Source organism: Microtus pennsylvanicus, chromosome 3 (genome assembly GCF_037038515.1).
Source record: "Microtus pennsylvanicus isolate mMicPen1 chromosome 3, mMicPen1.hap1, whole genome shotgun sequence".
In the NCBI taxonomy this organism is placed as follows: Eukaryota; Metazoa; Chordata; class Mammalia; order Rodentia; family Cricetidae; genus Microtus; species Microtus pennsylvanicus.
The window spans coordinates 139,250,115-139,275,012 of NC_134581.1; the positions used below are offsets into that span (position 1 = coordinate 139,250,115).

The 24,898-nt window shown below is 50.7% G+C and overlaps 1 protein-coding gene and 1 pseudogene across 1 annotated transcript in view; one reads left to right on the top strand and one right to left on the bottom strand.

Moving 5' to 3' along the window:
• The window catches only part of Gabbr2 (gamma-aminobutyric acid type B receptor subunit 2), a 356,062-nt gene that overhangs the window by 325,774 nt on the left and 5,390 nt on the right, over positions 1 to 24,898 (top strand). Inside the window, exons 14-18 of the mRNA XM_075967260.1 lie at positions 10,390 to 10,500; positions 12,742 to 12,966; positions 15,884 to 16,066; positions 18,974 to 19,103; positions 24,652 to 24,769. Of these exons, the coding sequence (XP_075823375.1) occupies positions 10,390 to 10,500; positions 12,742 to 12,966; positions 15,884 to 16,066; positions 18,974 to 19,103; positions 24,652 to 24,769 (767 nt within the window). The remainder of the gene's footprint in view (positions 1 to 10,389; positions 10,501 to 12,741; positions 12,967 to 15,883; positions 16,067 to 18,973; positions 19,104 to 24,651; positions 24,770 to 24,898) is intronic.
• On the bottom strand, positions 10,063 to 10,157 carry LOC142847416 (U6 spliceosomal RNA; annotated as a pseudogene).

The following is a 24,898-nucleotide window of genomic DNA, read 5'->3' on the forward strand; positions in this document are numbered from 1 at the left end:
AGAATAAAAGCAGGACCCAACTCGGGGTGAATCTGAGCCAGGGGATGCGGTTGGATGGGTAATGGGACTGCCACCGAGGCAGACAAGAGGATTAAGGACTTTCCTGCAGCATGGAAGCCACTGGTGCAGCTGGAGGAACTGGGTGGTGAGGGACATTTAGAAGTGACCGGGTACTAAAGGCCTCAGGAGCCTGGGACAGGAAGGAGTTGCCAGGGGTCAGACCTCCACCCAGGTTTGTGAATTAGCCACCCCGTGTAGCTGCTCGGTGAGGGGTAGGTGGGCATCATGAAGGAACCAGAAGGATTAGGGAGACACCTGGTCAAGGTCTTACCTGGTGGATAGTGACTGTGGCCACTCTTGGGACCAGCAAATCCAGGAGCAGTGACAGGTTGAAGGGAGAGGGTGGTGAGCTCATGCTGGTGAATGCTGGGCTAGAGGGGTGCCCATAGGCAGGAGGGGGACAGGATGTAAGTGGAGATCCCTAAGAAGGACCCAAAGCGGGAAGGACAGGATGAGCAGAAGCTGGGAGACCCGTAATGCTCCAAGGGGCCCTGCACTGGGTCTCTTGGAGTTGCCCAGGGGCCGCTGGGAGCTTTCCTAGCTTAGGGGAGCATCAGAACCAGTGCCCACAGAACTGGGTGTGGAACGGCAGGAGGCAAAGATCACAGGCTCTGTTTCAGGCCCAGGAACAGAAGAGAAGCCCCAAGAGAGTGGAAAGAGAGAGACAGGAGACGGGAGTGACAGTGAGGTGGGTCTGAGGTGATCTCAAGCGAATAGCTTGCTGCCTTCTCCCCTGTGGTCAGGTTCCGTCAGTGCTGGGTACAGGACAAATGACCTGTGCTCAGGACTTGGTACTGTCACCTTGAGCAGGGCTGTGCTGCCTCAGTGTCTGAGGAACCCACGTTTCTCCTCGTTCCTGCAGTCTCTCTCTGTCTCTCTCTGTCTCTGGCTGCTGTTCGTCCTTGGCTCACAGACGGCAAGTGGGAGGAGACTCTACTCTCAGGGGTCCCCTGACCGCACCTGTGAGGTCAAACTACAGCAGCAGGGCCAGGTGTCTGCTGCCTGCTGGGAGCTGCTGCCTTAGCGTCCCCAGGGCTGCCCTTATAGGACAGGAGGAAATGGATTTGCTTTCCCAAGGTCAGCAGGGATATGTGGCTAATTATATTCCCCACGGCAGCAGAGACCTCCCAGGAAGGTCTGCCTCCAACCCCAAGACCGACTCTGGAAATCCTGAGCTGGCTAAATGTCTGCCTTTCCTATTGGCTCCTGGGCCAGTTCCTGCTCACAGCCCCAGCACTCCGTACATGCCTCCAGCCCTCCCTGGATATTGGTGGACATTCTTGAACACATATCCACAGAGGATGGTGTTCCTAAAGGGACTTCCCTCCAGCTTCCGGTGCAGCAGGTTCCCCAGCACTTTGTACCTGCGGGGGGGGGGGGGGGGGCTGCCTGCTTCCCATCCACAGACTTCATCACCAGCTGCTCACACCAGGTTCTGGCACTTCGCTAGGAAAACCTGGGAGAAAACGTTCCTAAGAGCTGGGGAGATAGCTCAGCTGGTAAAGCCTGCCTTATAAGCATGAGGACTTGGATTTGAAGCATGCATGATTAATAAAAACTCAGAGACAGAAATTGGAGTTTAACCTGAAAACCAGAAAAGCAAAGCAGCCAGCCACTGGCTTTTACCTTGACCTCAGTCTGAAAATGGCGATCCTGCGTCCAGGAATCTCAGAATGAGACTGTGTGTGATAGTTGTCTCCTCCCATTTTATAATCCTCTCTACTCCTGAGATTAAAGGTGAGCACCGACCAGTTTCTATGGCAACTTGTGTGGCTACTGGGATTAAAGGTGTGTGTTATCACTGCCTGGTCTGTAAGGCCGACCATTGGGACTGTTTTACTCTCTGGTCTTCAGGCAAGCTTTATTTATTAAAATACAAGTGAAATGTCACTACAGATCCAATCTCTACAACCTAAAGCTGGACAGTGATGGTGCAAACCTTTAATCCCAGCACTCAGGAGGCAGAGGTAGGCAGATCTCTTGAGTTCGAGGCCAGCCTGGTCTACAGATCTAGTCTCAGGACAGCCAGAGCTACACAGAGAAACCCTGTCTCAGAAAAACAAACAAACAAAGCCAAGCATGTCAATGCCTATAATCCCACGACTGGGGAGACAGAAACAAGAGGATCCCTAGGGTTCTCTGGCCTCTCAGCCCAATCGGCAAGCCCCAGGCCAAATGAGAAATACTATGTCAAAAACTAAGCTTGACAGCTCCTGAGGAACAGCAGCCAAGCTTTCCCTCCGGCCTCCACATCTCCACATGCATGTACAGGTATGGGCATATGTACCACACACACACACGAACATACATGAACACACAGAGAAGCAAAGGCTCCTTCAGGCTTCCTCTTGACTCTAAGACATGAGTGGAGACATCAGTCCCCGTAAAGGCTACACTTGAAGTACAAGCAGCCCACCCTCACTATGGCAGCACTGATCCAAGGCTACCGTTACCCCATGTTGCCAAGGGGCTTGTGTACTCCAAAAAAAGCTAGAAATATGTGTTCCATATGAAGTCACTAGAGTTTTACCCACTGGTAATGAGGCCTAGCGAAGTTAAACATGGTCCAAGTGAAGTGTGTCTGCAGACCACCAATCTATCTCTCTCCTCTGAAGCATAAGGACTGTCTCCTCAAGTCCCTTGCCTCCCATTCCTGGTTGCTAGGTTATCCTTGCATTTGTAGTGGGGGTAGGGTGGGGATTCTAGGTGCAAGACACTGGTCTCCCTTGATTTAGTGAGTTCGCTGAAGAGTGTTCAGGCCCTGCAGACCCCCTAGGAGACAACAAACTCACAGCCCCTCATGAAAGTCCCCCTTGAGGAGCACTGGTTGGCTCAGAATCATTGGCTGTGCCAAGAAGGTCTTTTGCCTCCCAGGATGCGAGACCAGCAAGGAAGTGCACAGGTGCACAACCCCACACTGTGCTGTGCAGAAGGCCTCTCTCCCTGAGAAGAGATGCGGAAGGCAGTGGAGATTTCCCACGTACTCTGTGGGAAGGCTCTCTGGCCTAGACTCTGCCTCTGTCTTGCTGTCTCTCTTGCTAAGTCCTCTCACACAAGTGTCTTGTCTGCTCTGCTCTACGTGGATATAAAACTCCTATTCCTTGCCATACTTCCCTGAGGTCAGTCCAGGAGAGCCTGCTAGATGAACGCCTGCAGCCGCTGCAGCACAGGTGGCTGCACCGTCAGCCTCAATCCCCCCACGGCTGTGGCTTACAGAGCCTTGGAATGTCCACTGGACCCCAAGATCATACTCAGGATACCTCTGAGAATGAAGAGGTCCTTGCTGTCTCAGTCCCACTTCGCATACCCTGGTTGTTAGTGCCTTCACTCATTACTTTCTGGACACAGTTCAACGATCCGGCCTTTGCCTTTGTCCAGGCTGTTCCCTCCAGCACATAGGACAGAGGCCAGAACATTGCACCAATACTTGCCGCGAGTTCTTTTCTGGGCCTCGGTTTCTCTAATATGAAAAGAAGAGCTAGATTTGTACATAAACTTCTTAGTGTTTGCAAACTGAGTCGGGGAAGAAAGTAGCTGTCATGAGACTAAAGGGCACAGTGGTGTTTAGTGCGTAGGCCTAGGGTATCCTGCAAAGCACAGATATCCCCTCACCATAAAGACCCACACTCTGAACTCACAAAGGAAAAGCTACCAGAAGTGTCCTCAAGGGTACCTGGGGATGATGTCATACTTCCCTGTCTGATCTGTGATTCTGGGGGCAGGTAAAAAACTTGTAATCCAAATGTTCAAAACGTAGTTCTTCTTCTTGCTGATGGTGGCACACGCCTTTAATCCCAGCACTCAGGAGGCAGAGGCAGGCGGATCTCTGAGTTTGAGGCCAGCCTGGTCTCCAGAGTTCTAGGCCAGCCAGGGCTACACAGAGAAAAGAAAGGAAAGGAAAGGAAAAAGGAAAGGAAAGGAAAGGAAAGGAAAGGAAAGGAAAGGAAAGGAAAGGAAAGGAAAGGAAAGGAAAGGAGGGGGAGGGAGGGAGGGAGGGAGGGAGGGAGGGAGGGAGAGAGAGAGAGAGAGAGAGAGAGAGAGAGAGAGAGAGAGAGAGAAATTTTTACCTGAAGTGACAGCTTCTAGCCTGCTGCTGAGATAAGCAGCCTAGCCCCTGAGGCTTCTGGAAGGTTCCTCCTGGCTGCAGCACTCTGAGACTCTCGCAGTTGAAGAAAATAATGATGGTTGACACATCAGGAGGCCTCTCAGCTTCTGCGGGTGTAAACACACCTGTTAGTTACCCCCCCTTCATCTCCCTGCTAGCCCTGGGAGTCTGCAGATGAGGAAACCAGGGCTCAGAGAGGCCTGTGTTCAAAATCACTGCGGAGTGATGGAGACCATGCTCTCTCTCTGCCCAGGTTTCTTGTTAGGGTTCTCCATCTTCCCCCAAAAGAGGTAGCATCGACTAACCTGCCCCAGAAAAAAGGCATCTCAAGGCACTGAAAATAAATCCCCCAAAAGTTACATACTCACCAGCACACACACACTCACTCAGGCACACACACGCAGGCACACACACATACATCGATACATACAACAAGAAGAAAATCTACCAATTTTCTTGGTAGGGCTGACACAGGGGCTCACACAGCTGGCCTAGCCGTGTCAGGCATTCCCACTTGTTCATTCCTGGGTTTGGGGATCTCACGCTATGTCAGCGCTTTGAAAGAGCCTCTCCAGAGGGGCTGACCTGAGACAGGCCTTCCATCTGAGCGTCCCTCAGGATGTTGGGGTTCTTTGGGGAGCACCTGTTACCTCTGCTCTTTACAGCAGCGCTGTGTGGCTTGCCCAACATCTGGGTTGGCTAGGACACTGGCATCAGAGTGGTCTTGGACACCCAGGCTCTCGTGCCTGCACGATGTAGAGCAGGGAAATACAGGAAGCGCTCCTATGAAGGAGTAAGTGATGGAACGATGGACAGGGGTAACCACCTGCCAGTGACCCAGCTCCCATTCACTATGCAGCGCACTGAGCGGTGAGGGCAATGGCGCTGGGAGACCGTAAGTGCGAACACACGAATTCGCCTCCAGCACCTACGTAAAAAGTCAGGCACAGGGCTCACATGCTTGCAATCTCAGAACTAGGGAGGTGGAGACAGACAAACTCCTGAGGCTCCCTGGCCAGCCAGCTCAGCCAAACTGACAAGTCCCAGGTCCAACAGAGAGACAAGAGACCCTTTGTCAGAAAAACAAAGGGGATGGGTCCAAGAGTGACCTGTAGCCTCTGTACTGACATAAACAGAAATATACACATGCATGTATGTACATACACACACAAACACACATACACACACACGCAAACACCAATAAGGGTCTCCCTTTGCAGCTAGGATGCTAAAACCTGAAGAAAAAAAAAAAAAGGCTTGCCAAAGTTCTCCCAATAAGACTGGGCCAGGACCAAGGTCTTTATCCTTTCAGGCCCATGTGGGTGGACCCAGGAGCTGACCTGCCTGCCCACATGATGTGCCCGGGGGCTGCTGACCTACATTGTCAGCAACTGCATCCTACAGAGGGACTCAGGCCAGCTGCTCTCCTTCCCGTGCACAGATGAGGTAGGCTTTCCCAGACAGCTTGTGGATCCCTCCTGCTGAGCAGGGCTGGACCAGGAGCCAACATGTCTGCCCTCCGGCCATGCCAAGCAGGTGTCCACAGAGCCCTGCCACGCAGGCAAGCATATCCTTAGCTTGGGTTCAGCCTTCTCGGAGTACCAGGGCTTCTAAAATCTTTTACCGAATGCTCAACAGTGAAGTCGTTCCCCACTGAAGCACAAAACAGGTTCATACCTATGGTCTCCTTAGAGTTTAGCGGGATGCTTAGGAAAAGCAGGGCAGTGTGGGTTAGGTTAGAAGGGCAAGTGGTGAGGTTGGGAGAAATACCAGAAATTCCCGTGACTTAGCAGCTGGAGGGCCTGGGCTGGTTACTCAGTTATCTGTGCCTCTGCGTCCTGTAGAGTGAGCATAAGATCTTGCTGCGTTCTGAGAGTGGCATTCTTACCCTAGCAACCAGCAGGAGGTGAGTCGTAGCCTTACCCTTGCTTATCCATTGTTTATCCATTACCATTGCATGGGAGGAGGTCTCACAGCCCTGGACCACCTCTCATGGAAGCCACCCAGTCCTGAATGGGAGATCCGTGAGAGCAGGACACTCTTCTGTCCTGCTGGCAGTGACATTCCTATGCCCACAGCAGTACCTGGAAAATAAGGTTGCTTTAGTAGTTATGGGATGGATGGTTGGATGGATGGATAAGTACCTGACTAATTGCCAGGTGAGAAAAATGGAAGGAAGGGAGAAATCGAGAGAGAATGGAGCAGACGGCAAATCTTCACAGTCCGTCATCCCAAGAAAGAGCAGCGCTGTTAAGCCAGAGGAGATGCAGTCCTTGGAAGAGAGGCAGACCCGAGGACCAGGAACACAGGCCCTGGACTGCGTCGACAGCCCACAGTGAGATGAGCCCAGGGCAGTGCTGCATCACCCAGCAGTCCCTCATAGCTGCCCTGGAAGCTGAGTGGCTCTACCAGTGCTTGGACATCTGGCCTCAGTGGCCTCTGTTAGACCAATCGATACTTCCCTCCGTCTCAGGGAATGCCTCTGACAGCTTCCCCATTTTCAGCCTGGCTGAACTCATGATTCTGTGTTCCCAGAAGCAGGTAGATTAATCCACAGCACACCACACAATTCTCTGGTGACCTCTAGTGGCAGTTTAGTGCGTGACAATGATACCTCAAAAACTCAGGTGGCGACTCTTCCTCCCCACGGGTATGACTCCTGCAAGTCTGCTTGAGGACCCAAGTCCCATGTAGGATCTGGATAACCCAACAATGGCTTACTCGGTTTGCCTTGAGATTCGGTACCAGGGTCCCTCGATTGTGTTCAAAGACTCCCATCATCGCCTAACCTCCCAAGGACAGGAACCTCGCTCCTGATGGAGAGAGGGCAGCAAGAGGACGATGTGAAAAGCCTCTGCTCCTGCATCCTGATGTCTTCATGGTTGTCACTGCTGGCCTTGGAACAAGTTCATTCTGTCTCCATAATTAAACCAGGAAGCTTATCTGGAAACCATGGCTCATGATGGATGCATCCCAATCCCTGAGGGTGCTGTGAAGGGGTCGTCTCCAGCCCAGGCCACCTCAGGAACCTCCTGCCCCTTCTAGCATTCCTGCTCACATGTGGACTCCAACCCCAGGGACTTGAAGAAACGAAGCTAAGGTCTTTCGTGGCTTGGTAAAGCTAAGGGGACATAGAGCCCAAAAGAGCATGCAGTCAAGCATTTTGAAATAAGATGGCCTGAACCCATAGACCCCAACCTCTTCCTGTTTCCATCCGGGAACACCATCTTTTCTCTCCCACAGGAACCCAGGCAGTGCCTGCCTCCAAAGCCAAGCCTACAGAAGAGTTAGGCGAGGGAGGATTTCTAGTCTCGCGTGCCTTCCACACCATGAGCCCCATCAAAGTGCCCCTTCTTCCTATGATTGACCCAGGGTCTCTTACTGCCAGGAACACCTTCAGAAGAAAACAGCAGCCTGAACACCTTTCTTTGACAATGTGCTCTCGGGGGACCCACTAAACTGGCCAACAGATTTGCTAAGAAAGGTCAACTTTACTAAGTAAGCTTCTTGCTGGTATCTCTCTATGAATGGATTTTGAAGCTGTGTTGTGGAAAAGCAAGTCAGTAAATATGGTGAGTTGGTTGGAAGTCAGATCTCATTGCAAGAAGAGAGGTGAAATTAGGGAATGGGAGAGGCAAGCAAGATCTCTGAGGCATGGATTTATCTAAAAAAGATAGATGAACAGATATGGACTAGATGATACATGGGGGGGGTAAATAGATGACCAGTAATAGAAACGTGGATGATTGATAGATGACTGGTAGATGGGAGATAAAGGATTCATAGTTGATAAGTGAATGATACATAGATGATAGATAGGTAAATAGACAAATAATTAATAGATGCTTAAATAATAAAGAAAGATAAATGATAAATAGATCCTTGAAAAGTGACAGATTATAATTGATACTTAATAGATAAAACTAATAGATGATAGATATATGCGCACATATATACATACATATGCACACACATATATGCATAGGACTAAAAGTGATGATACCCTCAGGCAGCCCACAGACGTCTCAGACGTTGGTTTCTAAACACCATTGCACTGAAAGGAAAAATAACCAGTTCCGATGCTGGGGCAAGGGAAATGCCAGGCGAGCTGAGAACATCCTGTGCCAAGAAACAAGAAAGTGTTCAAAAATAAAGATGACAGGAACATGTGGGAGAAAGCATCGGCAGCAACATGCCGGCGTTTTCTCTGGCCAGATCTGCATAAGCAAGTCAAAATGCATAATGATAGCAACGGGCTGGGAGACGCTGCATTTAAAAGAACTCACGAGGCCAAAAGTAACGAGGGAAGAGAGAAAGGACTGTTTCGAGCAGAATGTGTTCTGTCCAGATGGGGTGACAGTTAGCAAATCCCTGGTTCACGGTTCCCAGAGTCACTAGCTCCGAGCTGATGTTTGTGGGACACAGGATCTTTGCAGGGTCTCCCAGCGGCTCCAACAGGTGACTGCTTAATCACAGAGGGGCAAGGCTACCTTTCAAGTGGTGAGGCCACCACAGCCACATGAGCACAGTTGCTATCCCCAGCCATTGGACAAAGTGTCATCTTATGCCCTGAGGTAACACGCGCAAGGGACGTCTCTTCTGCAGGGTTCCTGCCCAACATGTGTGACCTGAAGCCAATCATGACAACAGCCAGTAAATCCACATCAAGGAAGAGTTAACAACAGTTAACTGAGCTGATTCCTCGGGAATATGAATGAAACGAAAGACCAAAGTGAGTCAGGGTGTTGTTTGAGACAAATGCAAGTCAGGGAGACACAAGAAAACGCAGTGGACTGGTCCTGGGGTGAATCCTGATTGGGGGGGGGGATGCAAGGTTCCTTAAAGTACCCGTTGGGCCCACTGGTGAAGTGTGGGAATGGCTAACGAGTAGAGCACCCCGCTGTTCCAGCTGGAAAATGTGAGCGTGTAGCCGCTAGACAGTGTCCTCACTCTTAGCAAACACATGCTGAGATATTTAAGAGTGGAGAGTTAAATCTGAAGCTTGTCTTCAAGTGACTCGGGAAAGACGAGTGTCCAGGATAGCTCATTCCAGTCCCTAGCATCTCTGTGGGAAGAGCGCTGTCAAAGAGCATGTGTAGATCTCTGACCTGTCTCAGGATTGGCTGCCTAAAGTCAGGTACCCACCTCTTGTCCAATCGGCTTTGGCCCAGGCTGTGTCGTGTGATATATAACATGGCTGCCATCACAGCTTCTTCAACGTATGTCTTCCTAGATGGGCTCGTAATGGGCCCTATGTATGGGTGAGCCAAGCTGTCCTGTAATTTCAGCTGCCCAAGCCCACTCCAGGGACTCCTCCAGACCTCCCTGCCCAACTTACAGCCAGTTCTCTCACTTGGCTCTTTCAACAAGCCCTTACACGTACCTCCTGGGCTGAGTTGTTACTGGAATTTTCTTACTATAATGTTTTTGTTGATTCCTTGAGAGTTTCCTACAATGGATTTTGATCCTATTCCGTACACACACTCTTCCCCCTAACTTCTCCCATAGCCACCCCATCTTCCTACTCCCCCTAATTTTGTGCCCCCCCATTTTATATAACCCCAAAATCCAGTTTGTGCTGTCCACACATTTCTGGGTGTGAAGCCAGCCACTGGAACACAGCCAGGGACCACACCCTTAAAGAAAACTGACTCTGGGGGGCTGGAGAGATGGCTCAGTGGTTAAGAGCACTGGCTGCTCTTCCAGAGGTCCTGAGTTCAATTCCCAGCAACCACATGGTGGCTCACAGCCATATATAATGAGAGCTGATGCCCTCTTCTGGCCTGCAGGCACACACGAAAGGAATGTTGTGTACATAATAAATAAATAAATTTAAAAAAAGAAAAGAAAACTGACTCTGTCTCCCAGAAGCCATCCATTGTCCATAGCTCCTCAGCAAAAATATGGAACGCTTCAGGAATTTGCTTGTCGTTGAGCAGGGGCCATGCTAATCCCATCAGTACCATTCCAGTTTTGAGATCTGTGCTGCCACTGTTACTACAATCAAGAGTCAGAACCTGGGCCCTGGCAGCCCCGTCAGCCAGGTTTGGCCAGGCTTGAATGAACACAGTGTCAGCTGGCACTTCCATCCCAGCACGGGAATGCGAGGTCTCCTGGTACATCACTGGCTGTGGAGTATGGGAGGAAAGGGGGCCTCGGCTAGGGACTCTGCTGCTGGAAGATAGCCAGTCCATCCCCGGGGTTTTTGTTTTCTCTTGATGCAGCCGGACCCAGCAGGCCGGGACATCTCCATCCGCCCACTGCTGGAACACTGCGAAAACACCCACATGACCATCTGGCTCGGCATCGTCTACGCCTACAAGGGGCTCCTCATGGTAAGTGCCAAGCGGGAGGCAGAGTTTGGGGATGCTGCTTTGCCAGGCCTGTTTCTCCTAGGGGCCTTCACAACATGAAAATAAACAGAGCATCCTCCATATGACTAAACCCTTAGTCTTTAAACCTGGTCTCAGACCCCACCACAGCCCCGGGAGACAGGCAGAAGTGATGCCCCCGTTTCCCTCCTAAGGCAAGGTTGTGTTTCCTCTGCAGGCTCTAAGGAAGAGCCCTTCCTGGATTCCTCCAGTGAAGGTGGCTCCAGGCAGTCCTTGACTTGTGATTGGTGGCTTATCTCTAACTCCTTCCCCTCTTCTTTTTAATCCTTATCATTGGATTTAGGGACCAATTAGATAATCTGGAAAAATTCCATTCACAGGTCCCTAATTGTACCTCCAAAGACTCCCTTGCCCACCCACCCCACGCACCGCCACCAGTAAGGCCACATTCACCGCTTCCAGGGCTCTGGATGTGGATATACCTGTGAGGCCAGGGTCACTATTGCAGATTACAGACGGCAAGAAAGCTCTTCCTAGTCTCAGCTCAGCACCTTGAGTCCTCATTCCATGCTTTAAAGGTCTAAGAACACGTGACTCTGTCCCTTCTGTCACTGACGCTCTCCAGAGCTCTGCAGGAACCGCCAGGTCTCCAGACAAGCCCGTGCCGGTCGGTGCAGCCCAGTCAGAGCTACAGTCTTAGGCTCCCACCAGGCCCTGCCACTCGCCACCATGGGCCCCACCCAGGCAGGTCCCCGCGTCTGGTCCATCCTGTGCTTCTTCCTCTGAGAGGTGACCTCTGGGGACTGACGGGATAATGCATGAAGGACCCGCCCAGGGAAGGTTTCCAGCAGAGGATGGCTTCCTTGCCTCACCTGGTGTCTGATTCCAAGGCTTCCCTTTCCTAGTAAAGGGATCTGAGAAAGAACCCGTCAGCATGGTGTGGGGCACAAACCTGTATTCCCAGTGTTACTGAACTCAAGGTACAGCCTGCGCCCCAGACAGCCACCCATCCTCTATAAACCAATTAGAACAGCCAAAGCTTTATGAAAAGCAGAAAGGGGAGTTTTCAATGTGAAAACATTGGGAAGATGGCGAAAGACAACTCCAGATATCCCACCCCACCCCACCTGATACCCCATCCCACCCCGTCCTAAGTCCCCGGACACCCCACCCTACTCCATCCTACCACATCCCTCTCACCCTATCCAGACAGAGGCCCTGGGGCATGAGTGTTACCCCACCTCCCAGGTGCTGCAGGTGAGACCTTAAGAGGTAAAGTGACCTGTTCAGAGTCCATGGCCAGTGATTCACAGAGACCACTCCAAGTCTCTGACTTGTCTAGCCTGCTTCTGCCCCATGATGCCAAACCGAGCCACCCTCAGAAAGCAGTCATCACAGCGATGACAAATGTGGAGTGCCCTGAGTTACGAGAAGAAACACACAGGAGAGGCATTGGTGAGAAGGCCCTGGGACCCTGCACCTGCAGGAGTCTCCAGTCTCCCTCAGCCTCCCTCACTACCACCCAGAGGGGCAGTTGTGGCCTGCTCTTATGGCCTGGCCGCCCCTCCCTCAGATCACTGTGGAGGCTGATGTTTCTCCTTGGGCCTCTCTCCTGTCTACTCCTGTCCTGTTTGCTTCTGTAGGGAGATGGATGGCTTAGGAAGAAAACTGCACGTGAGGGAAAGCCAAAAACAATGGTGACTGAAGAGATGGGTGTTTTCCCTCTGGAACCTGCTCCAGAGGTGCTGAGATGGGGGTGCCCACAGCCATGCTGCGCCCACGCCCACGCCACACTAAGATGGCTGCTGGAGCGCCACCCATCACAATCCACTCTCCCTGTCTGGAGGGAAGGAATGCAACCCTTTCCCCTGGTGTGCTAGAAAAATACTACACCGGACTCTTCTGGAACTCTATAAACACAGCCCACTCCTGCCACTCCAGTACTGTGTGGCCGCCATCTTTCCTCTCTGTACCTCAGTGCTCTCCAGAGAGTGAGGGAAACCACTCAAGATCTTATGTGAGGTTCCTTCACCCGTGGCCTCTCATAGGTTTCTGCAGGAGCCAGTCTTGAGTGTGAAGGAGAACTGGGGGGCTCACACACCCCTGGTCTGCATTCCCTCAGGATGCAACTTGGGGCCACACATGTAGGCCGCTGGTAGCAACCCAATGCCCCTACAGTTTGCTGAGCAGGGAAAGGGGCCTCCGCCGGGTAGTGACCGCCTCCCCTTTCTGTCACCATTTCAGTTGTTCGGTTGCTTCTTAGCGTGGGAAACACGCAACGTGAGCATCCCTGCCCTCAACGACAGCAAGTACATCGGGATGAGCGTGTACAACGTGGGCATCATGTGCATCATCGGGGCTGCCGTCTCCTTCCTGACACGGGACCAGCCCAACGTGCAGTTCTGCATCGTGGCCCTGGTCATCATCTTCTGTAGCACGATCACTCTCTGCCTGGTGTTTGTGCCAAAGGTACCTGCCTCTGCCTCTGCCTCTGCCCCTCACGAGGCGATTGCAGAACCCACCACACCGGGGAGGGGGACATGTGGAAACGCACTATGCACACAGGGGGAAAAAAGCTAGGAAAGAAAGAGAACAAGATCCCCAGAAACTTCAGAAACTTCATCACCCCCGAATTATCAAACTCTTAGTGTTTACTTTAGTACTTAATGTGTTTCCTGTCTATGTGGTGAGGAGAGGAGGGGTTGCATGAGTGCCATGTCATACACACGCCTGGACTCAGTTCTCTTCTTCCACCAGGCGGGTGCTGGGGATCTTTCCGACCTCCTGGTTTCCGTTCTTTAGACTGGAAGCCTTGCTTCTGAAGACCAGGCTGTAACTACAGCACACACCTTCTTTTCCCTTGTGTCTTTAGCTTAGCTTCTCACCCTTCATCTTTTCCCATACCCACTGCGGGCCCGGAGGGCGGGCACATTGGTTTCATGGGCACTTGGTCCTTTTTTGATGAACGTTTCAATTATTATACATCTTTCTTTTTTGAGACAGGGTTTCTCCGTGTAGCCTTGACTGTCCTAGAACTCACTCTGTAGACCAGGCTGGCCTCGAACTCACAGAAATACACTTATCTCTGCCTCCAAAGTGCTGGGATTAAAGGCATGCGTCACCACCACCACCTGGCCTATTGTAGATCTTTTTAAAGAACATTTTTTTCTACATAACACATTTTTCTTGTTTCCAATTATCTGCTGAAGTGGTCTTGGAAGTGATATTTCTGGGTCAGAAGGAACAGCCACATTTAGTGTCCACTTGCCTCTCAGAGTGCGAGCACTTCCAGCCCTTTGACCCTGTGACACGACACCGTCATCCGCAAAGGTCATGCTCGAGAGGCAATTTCTTAACTCAATGGAGTGTTGAAAGATCACACAAAAGTACATAACTTCAAGTAAGCTTATGATTCTGTGTTGGGCAGCACCCGTAGCACCCATAGCTCTGCTCAGCCACATATGGCCTGTAGTCATAGTGGGACGTATCTGTCACACCAGTCCGGAGGACCAGCTTGGAGAGATATTTGGCAAGAACTATCTTTCGCATCCATAAATGAAGAGGCCTTAACCTCTTAGGGACCCATGCAACCTGACCTCAGTGGCCCCAAGTGCCAGAAGACAGTTCAGGAAAGTCACCCCTGAGGTAGGAGTGTTAGTAGCAGAGAAGGAAAGAAGAGAGGTTCCTGGGGTTACTGGGGTACCTCCATTCCCGGGCACATTGTTCAACCAGAACGGACCTAGAGATCCTCCGGTGTGTAGCCTCCGTCTCTCATTGTTCACTCCCCACTCAAGTCCCAGGCCAGCGTCAGCACCTCCCTGCCTGCACCCGAACATTCTGCATCCTGAAAAGTGTGCCAGATTCTGTAAGCCCAGCTCCGATTGAACCATTTGTCATGTCAGCTTTGACAGCATCTCATTGCTCTCTGGGCACAGAAGCCAAATTCCCAATGCTGAGTTGTGTTTCAGCTCTCTGGGGGCTCTTCCAGTACCCTGAGAACCCCATCTTCCATTCCACCTGCCCTTCCCATGGTAGCACAAGCCTGTAATCCCAGCATCTGGTAGATAGACACAGGAGAACCAGAAGTTCAAGACCAAGCTGGGCTACATAGTAAATTGAGGCCAACCTGGGCTGTAGAAGAACTTGTCTTAAAAATAAAAGCTGGCAAGATGAGTCAGAGGCGTAAGCCCTTAACACAAAGGCTTGACAGCCTGAGTTGGAGCCTCGGAGCCCACATAGAAAGTGGGAAGAAAGAATGGGCTCCTGTTCTCCGACCCTCGCATGCATGCCTTGCTATGTGCCCACACACAGTAATAAATATAATAAAAATAATTGCCCACCCCTAAGTGCCCTGAGACCCAGACCCCTTGTCCTTTGCCTATACTAGGTCTCCCCCAACCTCGGAACTCCCTCCCGCACTGTCCCTTCCAGACAAGCCCCCATCTCCACCCCGGCCCCCACCTCAGCCCCCACCCTAGTCCATGCCACCCACAGCGCAGCAGCTCCTGGTAGCCACTCTATCCTTAATCCCTTCGGGCCTGATGACAATCAAGCCCTTCTTCATACCCACACCCCAAATCTAAGGAGTCCTGATAGAGGCACAGTAACTCTGCCACGGCTCTTAGGCCCAGAGCCCACCATGAGCTGGGGAAAATTCTAGAATGCATGGGTAAGATCAGGGCCAAGTCACAACTTTTCTTCTCAGCTTTTTAAGAATTCTTTTTCATGAGGCTGGGGCTCGGGAGACCAGGTTCAGGCCCACACACCCAATCAGGTGGCTCACAGCTCTGCCTCTAACTCCAGCTTCAGAAGATCCAGCTCCCTCTTCTGGCCTCCACAGGCAACTGCACCACATGCACACACAACCACTCCCACATACATGTACACATATACATAGAATTAAAAGTAAAATGAAAATCTTCATTAATTGTTCAAGCACACCAGACCCCTGCCCCGTGGAACCTGTACTGTAACAGATGTGAGGGATTTAAGCTGTTAAATGACTTTGCCGGGGCAAACAGGTCGGCAGCTGATCACTAAATTCACCATGGTTGTGGAAGTCTTTACTTTCCATCTCACGGCTGTAAAAAACGCTCCACAGCAGGACTCCACCCGGGGCCGTGGACTGCCTCTGACTGCGGTGGCTTGTGTGATAGAGCCAGGGTCAAGAGGCCGACTGTCCTGTCCCAGAAGGACTCTAAGGCTCAGTGAGCGGAAGCTGCCTGCCCACTGTTGTGCTCAAGGCTGTGCCAGAGCGGAGCATGAGCCCCAGCCTGCCTCTTTCCCAGGGCCCCTGTCGGTCCAGAGTGGGTCCGGGTGGAGGGGTGTGGTTGGGGAGAGAGAAATGCGGTAGGAGTCTCACATCAAATCCCCTCTGTGCCTTTAGCTCATCACTCTGAGGACAAACCCCGACGCAGCCACTCAGAACAGGCGATTCCAGTTCACACAGAACCAGAAGAAAGAAGATTCGAAGACTTCTACTTCCGTCACCAGCGTAAACCAGGCGAGCACGTCACGCCTAGAAGGGTTGCAGTCAGAAAACCACCGCCTACGGATGAAGATCACAGAGGTGCGTCCCCATCTGGAGGCCACGCCTCCTCCTGTCTTGGCCCCTCTGCCTGGCCTCCACCGTCCTCCAGAACACCCTGGGTCATGACAGCAGGGAGTTTGTCATATCTGACCCAAACTTAGTGCCCAGTTGGCCTGGTCTCCTAGAATACAAATTCCCCTGATCCAGGACACGTTCAGAGAGGAATCTTGGCGTTTCTTCATGGAGGGCCCACATAACTCTCTGATGCCCTACATGAAAAGAGGGTACAAGGACAGGTGCCCCAGACTGTGCTGCCGTGACCCTGTCCTCAAGGTCTGAACTGCTTTTTGAATAGTCCAGAGAGGCCATAGCTAGGGTGCTTCATGTCTAAGCCACACCCTCAGATAGAATGGAACCCATCTCTCTCTCACTGCCTAGGGTCAGGGGTCTGGCTGAATTTATGTCTGGGCTGAGTCAGGTCAGGATTAACAGCAGCAAAGAGACTTCAAACACAAGAAGCCCCAAAAGGGAAGCTGAGGTGATAGAGGAAGGTCATTGGTTAAATAAAAAGAAACTGCTTGGCCCTCATTGGTTAGAAGATAGGTGGGAGGAGTAAACAGAACAAAACGCTGGGAAGAAGAGGAAGTGAGCTCAGACTCCACAGCTCTCCTCTCGGGAGCAGACGCCTCAGAGAGACACCATGCTCCCCACTCCAGGGAAGATGCACGCATGAAGCTCCAACCTAGGATGGACTTAGGCTAGAATCTTCCCGGTAAGCGCACCTAGCTGTGCTACATAGAATATTAGAAATGGGCTAGTCCAGGTGTGAGAGTTAGCCGAGAAGAGGCTAGATAGAAATGGGCCAAGCAGTGATTAAAAGAATACAGTGTCCGTGTAATTATTTCGGGGCATAAGCTAGCCGAGCAGGCGGCCGGGGTGCTGGGAATGCAGCCCCGCCGCTCCTATTACTACAACACTGAGGAAGGAGGGTCACAGGTTTGAGGCCAGTCTGGGTTCCATAGCAGGGGCGCGTCTCAAAAAGGAAAGTGAGCCAAAGAAAGTGTGTTAGCCAGGCCACAGTGGCACATGCCTTTGATCCTGGCACTTGGGAGGCAGAGGCAAGTGTAGATCATTGTGAGTTTGAGGCCAGGCTGGTCTGCAGAGTTCCCGGACAGCCAGGGCTATAGAGAGAGAGACCCTGCCTCAAAAAAAAAGTGCGTTTATTTCTTTCTCACCTAATGGCCCTGAGGACGGGGTGCCAGCAGAGTCATTTGTGGGGTGAAGGCCCTTCTCCTGCTCCCTGCCACTCCCCAGGCACAGCAGGGTATAGGCATCGATTCTCAGGAAGGGGAGACATAGAAAGCCCACACAAGGAGTCACCTCTTAAGACAACTACACACACATATACCCCCCAAAAAATGCAGTTTGGTTCTGCCTTCCTCTGCTGCCAAAATGTTCATGAGCTTGCTTAGCCACAGAGGATGCTGAGAAATGTAGCCTCCTGCTAGACACTTGCAGGGAAGAAGCCAGTTGCTAGATCAGATATGGCTGCCCAGTTAAATCTGTATTTCAAATAAACGACCGATCGTGTTTTCAGTAAAGCATACTCCATACCGAGTGCAGGCTATACCTAAACTGCAAGGGGGGGCTTTTGCTCTTTGAGGTTTAAATTCCACTGGGACTTCTGTGTTTTCATTTGCTAGATCCAGTGACCTCTAATAGGGTTCATAGAACCCTGCCACACAGGGAGAGAATCAACACACTTGGTCCATGTACCTGAAATGCTTTAAGACAGGGCATCCCACACCCGCCTCAGTGGCAAGGAAGAATCAGCATTTGCCCCTCTGAGCCCATTGCTAGTCCTCTCTGAATAGCAGACATCTATCACAAACAATAACATAGCACCAGACTAAGCCTTCCATGTCCTTCCAGCAATGCACTCTCCCACTGCAGGAAGCCTGAGCCACTGCTGACAGCCCCAATGTAACATTGTTTGCCCTAGAATTGGGCCACAGTCTGACTTCCCAGTGGGCCCATCCTCCACTCCCAGCCCTGCTACTGTGTAGCACAAATAAGAGTCTTTTTTTTCTTTCATGTAGAAACTTATTAAGCATTAAGCCTGCCCCTGACCTCAGAAGCATGATTGACAGTTAACATGACTCCCTTCCTGTTCTATAGAAGGATACACACTAGCCATCCCAACTCCCAAAACCTACCTCCCACATACCCCCCTGGCTTAGTAACCAGATTCTTCGGTAACCTGGGCGTGACTGAGCCCCATTATACTCAGCTCCCCCAGGTGACCCCCAGCTGGCTGGAGCCTGGATGATAGTGTGGGACTCAGAGATACTGAGCTCTGCCTTCAGGCCTCCTGGCTGGGGACTGACTGGTCGCTATGATGACAGTCCTCTAGCAGCTGGTCCCCTTATGAGTCAGGCACTGGGCTGAAGTCCCCATTCGTCATCTCACGGAGTCTCCATCCGCCCTGTGAGGGAGGAACTGTGATGCCCTTGTGCTACAAACAGAGACCGAGACTCAGTACAGAGCCACAAAGCGTAGCCTGGTTCCTGCTGGCCTGAACTGGCCTAGTCCCTTGTCCCTAGTCCTTGTCTTGCCTCCTGGGCTTGCTTGGTCCCTCTCAAGGCTCAAGTCCAGACAGCCCTGATCTATCTCATGTCAGCTCGTGCTTGAATGAGCGCAACAAAGTCCTTCTACATAAGTGGTGGTAGCACATGCCTTTAGTCTTGGCACTCAGAGGCAAGCGGACCTCTCTGAGTTAGAGGACAGTCTGGTCTACAGAGCAAGCTCCAAGACAGCCAGGGCTACACAGAGAAACCCTGTCTCAAAAAGCCAAAAGGAAAAAAAAGGTGCAGAAGCAGAACCCTGGAGGCGGGGGACAGGGGCTAGGCCTGGGGACTCAGTCTCAAATGGAGCCTTGTCTTCCAGCTGGACAAAGACTTGGAAGAAGTCACCATGCAGCTACAAGACACCCCAGAGAAGACCACATACATCAAACAGAATCACTACCAAGAACTCAATGACATCCTCAGTTTGGGCAACTTCACAGAGAGCTCAGGTGAGAAGAGATGGGTCCCATCTTTGTAGATGAAAGTGAGGCTCAGAGAAAGCAGGGGGTGTGGGCACCTGGTCTGGAGCCATGCACACAGGCCAGGCTGACACACTGGGTCCTCGTCTCCTGCCTACAGCTTCGAGTCTCTCCGGAGCCTGCTCCCCACATCCCCAGCCCTGAGCTTTACCTTCTTACCCTCAGGCACCGTGTCCACTTGTACACAGTGCAGCGGCGCCCCAGTGTTCTCACAGGGACACTCTATTTCCCTCTCTGTTCCTTGGAGTTGATTTATAGTTACTCCTTAAACAGTGTTTCAGGGTTCAAGACGCAGCTCATCTGTATACAGGAAAAGAACAGTCAGGTGACAGTGTTACAATGTCCCTCTTACCAACCACCTGAGAAGAGTAGGTCACCGTGACATGGGCCGTTCTCTATCTACCTCTCAGCAAAAGCTAGTGTGAGTGGGATGTTTGGAAGAGGACGTTTGCCTTTGATGTTGGAAATCATGCCAGCCCTCGCAAATACGAGCTGTTAAACTTGAGTTAGCAGCTTCCCAAGCAGGCATCCACCCTTGGAAATACAACCATGTAGGAAATACATCCTCCGTGCTCAACACAACATTATTGGTCGGTAAGACTCCCACTAATATACATGTACATCATTTAGAGTGACCTCATTAATTATGAAACAACAGAGACATTGTATAGCCACTTAGGAGTGCGGTAAGGGCCAGGAGGACAGCTGAGGAGCAGGGTAGAGTCTACCTATCATGTTTGAGGCCCTGGCTTCCGTTCCTAGCGATGATGGGAGGTAGTAAAGGGTCTGGAGAAATGGTTCAGTGGCTAAGAACATGCCTTGAGAGGACCCGGGTGCGGTTCCCAGCACCCACACTGAGCAGCTCATAACCAGCTATAGCTCTAGTTTCCAGGGGTCTGATGCCCTCTTCTGGCCTCCTTGGGCATGCCTGAGGAGCACGTAAACTCATGCAGGTACACACACATACATTAAAATTTAAAAAAGCTCTTTAAAATTTAAAAAATATATGAGGGAGATCTCCAAGTGCGAGAAGTCAGCGTTACGGTGTGCATACATACAGAGGCATGCAGCCTGTCTTACTTAGGGTTTCAGTTGCGGTGAAGAGACATCATGACCATGGCAACTCTTAAAAAGAAAACTTTAGCTGGGCGGTGGTGGCGCATGCCTTTAATTCCAGCACTCAGGAGGCAGAGGCAGGTGGATCTCTGTGAATTTGAGGCCAGCCTGGCCTACAGAGTAAGTTCCAGGACAGGCTCCAAAGCTAGACAGAGAAACCCTGTCTCAAAAAACAAAAACAAAACAAAATAACTACACTAAAAATAAAGCCAAAAAAGATTTCATTGGGTTGGCTTACAGTTTCAAAGGTTCAATCCATTCTCATCTTGGTGGGACATGGTGGCGGTGAAGGCAGACATGGTGGTGTGCAGGCAGACATGGTGGTGTGCAGGCAGACATGGTGGTGTGCAGGCAGACATGGTGGCGGTGAAGGCAGACATGGTGGCGTGCAGGCAGACATGGTGGTGTGCAGGCAGACATGGTGGCGTGCAGGCAGACATGGTGGCGTGCAGGCAGACATGGTGGCGGTGAAGGCAGACATGGTGGCGGTGAAGGCAGACATGGTGGCGTGCAGGCAGACATGGTGGTGTGCAGGCAGACATGGTGGCGGTGAAGGCAGACATGGTGGCGTGCAGGCAGACATGGTGGCGTACAGGCAGACATGGTGACGTGCAGGCAGACATGGTGGTGTGCAGGCAGACATGGTGGCGGTGAAGGCAGACATGGTGGCGTGCAGGCAGACATGGTGGCGTGCAGGCAGACATGGTGGCGTACAGGCAGACATGGTGGCGTACAGGCAGACATGGTGGCGTGCAGGCAGACATGGTGGCGTGCAGGCAGACATGGTGGCGTACAGGCAGACATGGTGGCGTGCAGGCAGACATGGTGGTGTGCAGGCAGACATGGTGGCATGCAGGCAGACATGGTGGTGTGCAGGCAGACATGGTGGCGTGCAGGCAGACATGGTGGCATGCAGGCAGACATGGTGGCGTACAGGCAGACATGGTGGTGTGCAGGCAGACATGGTGGTGTGCAGGCAGACATGGTGGCGTGCAGGCAGACATGGTGCTGGAGAAAGAGCTGAGAGTTCCACATCTTGATCCACAGGCAGCAGAAGAAGGCTGCTATGCCACCCTGGACATAGCTCGAGCATAAACAACGTCAAAGCTCACCCCCACAGTGACACCTCCTCCAACAAGGCCACACCTCCTAATAGTGCCATTCCCTATAGGCCAAGCATGCAAACGTTTGAGCCTATGGGGACCATTCCTGCTGAAACCAGCACACAGTCGTGTGCGAGTGTTGGTGTGAGTGCAGCTTTTAAAGACTAGAGAGCAAGCGGGCTGTCAGCAGTGTACTCCGGGAAAGGAAGGCTGATACTGCAGGGCACAGTGGGCGAGCACTCTCTGACTTTTCATGGATACATTCCCCTGCTGTTCAGCTTCTGCCGGCACAGGGGCATCATTTGTTACAAAGTTGTTTCAGGAGTGTGGCTACAGCTCACTGTAGAGGGCTTGCCTGGCCCGGCTCAAGGTTCAACCTCCAGTGACACACACAAAATCTATGTTTAAATCAATGAAAATATTTTGTTTCTTTTATTCTCCTATTTTCCTTTTTTGCCACCCTCCCCTTCCCTTCCAGTGTTCTTACTATAGAAAAATCTATATTCATATTTGTGAGAAGGTCACATTTAGCCCAGGTTAGCCTAGAATTTTCAATGTGTTTAGCAAAGGATGATCTTGAACTCTTGCTCTTCCCGCCTCCACCTAAAAATACTAGTATCAAAATAACAAAATATCAAAAGTATGTGCAGGGTTTTGAAGTCATACACATGTATACACACAGCTTACAGAAAAAGTTAACTGTAAAGAAATATTTAAATTAAAATAGTTACAAAGAATTTTAAAGAATAAAAATTACTTCTGGGCCAACCATAGTGGCACACACCTCTAATCCCAGCACTCTGGAGGCAGAGGCACCTGAGGAACACCAAAGGTGTATGACAGGGTGCCCAAGGAGTGACACCCACAATATGATCACATTATACACACACACACACGCGCGCACACACACACACACAAAGTAGGAAGGAAAGAAGGAAGGGAGGAAGAAAGGAAGGAAGGAAGGAAGGGAGGGAGGGAGGGAGGGAGGGAGGGAGGGAGGAAGGAAGGAAGGAAGGAAGGAAGGAAGGAAGGAAGGAAGGAAGGAAGGAAGGAAGGAAGGAGAAAGAAAATCTGTAACATAATGTATTTTCTTGCAGCTCTGGAGACTGAGTCCAGAACAAGGGTATTGGTAGGCTCAGTGTCTAGAGCGGTCCTTGCCTCTGTTTCTGAGATGGTGCCTCAGAAACACTTAGTTCTGCAGAAGAGAACAATGCCTTCACAAGAGGAAGGGACAGAAAAGGCTCAAACTCTGTCCCTCCGATCCCTTAGAAGGACACTAAAGCCTTCCCTAAGAGATTTACCTTCAAAACTCAGTCACCTGAAGGCACCACCTTTTAACCCACCACAATAATTACTCAGCAACCCAGATGGCTGAGGCAGGGGGATCATCTGAGCCCAGCTATCCTAGACCAGCCTGGGCAACATAATGATATCCTATGTCAAATAAATAAATAAAAATGAAACCATGAACTTAAAAGGACATGTTCAGACTCAGCACTGGAGCTATACATTGGTTCACGGGGGCTGAGCAAAGATGGGATAGACCACCTGAGTTTAGTAAACCAGAAGAAAACTTTATTCCAGGAAAAAAAGAAAAAGAAATGTCCGTGGGGCACAAAAAGCTTATCAGCTAGCTGAGACCACAACCAGAGATGGACTTGTAAGGCTGTAGCAAAAACCAGTTTCTGAACTCCCCTTTTTATAGTAAGAAGCAACAAGCATTAGGCAATAACAAAGGAATTTGTACAATCTTGAGGTAAAACTCAGATACAAATTGCCCTTCTTTACAATTTCTATTAACAGGGGTTTTTTTTCCAGTTAAACTATTGTTTGTATCTAATCCATTGTTTCTGCCTGGTACTTGCTGATGGTGTTTACCGGAAGCATTCCCCTGATACAGCCACTTTTGCATGGCAGAGAACAGTATGGACAATGCAAAACCAAAAAGTCAAAAATTGCCTACATCCCATCATTTAAAAGTTAACTCAGCTCACATCAATTACTGGCCACTAGTGACCAAGGGGGTTATCTTAGGACGAACTCTCAGTTTGCAGAGTTAACCCTCAGGTTTTTTTTTTTTTTTTTGGTTTTTTCGAGACAGGGTTTCTCTGTGGCTTTGGAGCCTGTCCTGGAACTAGCTCTGTAGACCAGGCTGGCCTCGAACTCACAGAGATCCGCCTGCCTCTGCCTCCCGAGTGCTGGGATTAAAGGCGTGCGCCACCACCGCCCGGCTTAACCCTCAGTTTGTAGAGGGATGCTTCGGTCTTGTAAACAGAGCAGCTAGTTATAAAACAAAGTAACCCACTATTAATAGTTAATCCTTAAGCTGCTGAGAAAGCTGCTGACAGCCTGCTCTCATTCTAGGCTTACAACATTGTATTTCTTTATTTATACATTCTTATTTTTGGAATCTACATTTCTATATTCTTATTCTTGGACTCTTCACTATACAGTTGACTCTCGTGAGTCACGACACTGGTGTGGTTGTGTTCTGTAAGGTCACCATGAATAGTGACAAACACCACTGCTCTGGGGGAAGTACAGGGGGAGGCTCCTGTGAGCTCCTCCCAGGTTGGCACTTTTTGTCAACCAATGAATGTCTTGCTTTCTGTGCATGTCACTGTCCTAGCACACACTGCATTTAGCAGCACTGAGCACTACAGCTTGTGCCTGAAGGGAACTTGCCTGACACCTGTGTTTTAGGAACACTCAGCACTACACTTGGGGACCATTTTAAACAGGAAAGTCTCAAAAAAAAAAAAAAACCTGTGAAGCGGCACTAAAGCAACTTCAAGGATAGAGTGGTGAGGACGCTTACCCAAAAGAGGCCACCTCGGGCTGGAGTATATATGCCAGGCAACTCAAAATTACTCAGACAGCAGCTCAAAATTGCTCACGTGCCATATGCATTAAAAAAAGACCATGGTGCATCTGAAGTATTGATTGCAGGCTGACAAGTCCATTTGAGAAAGCAAATGAGTTTGCAAATGCAGAATCCATGAATAATGTGGATCAAATCACACAGATGCAAAATTGCACACCTAGACCATCCCCCGTGACAGTGAAAACAAACCCTAATAAATCCACTCAATTCCCACGCTGTCTCCCCCCCCCCAATTGAAAGAGGACAGATCAGTCACATACTTCCCCTTGTTGTTGTCCATGGATGGCAGGGTCCAGAAGGGCTGGGGGACAGACCCTGGCTCAGGGAATGTTATTCCATGGACAGCATCCTCAAAGGTCCCACGGTTGATTTTTAAAAACTAACTTAACAAAATGTATGTTGTTCTTTTCAACAGATGGAGGAAAGGCCATTCTAAAAAATCACCTCGATCAAAATCCCCAGCTACAGTGGAACACAACAGAGCCCTCGAGAACATGCAAAGATCCCATAGAAGACATCAACTCCCCAGAGCAGTAAGTACCGTCACCGTGAGAACCATGCCCAAGAACACACTGGCCCAGCACAGCTGTCTACAATGTGCACAGCAATTATTTCACCTGAGCTCTGCAGCCATATCACAGTGCAGCCGTATCACAGTGCTC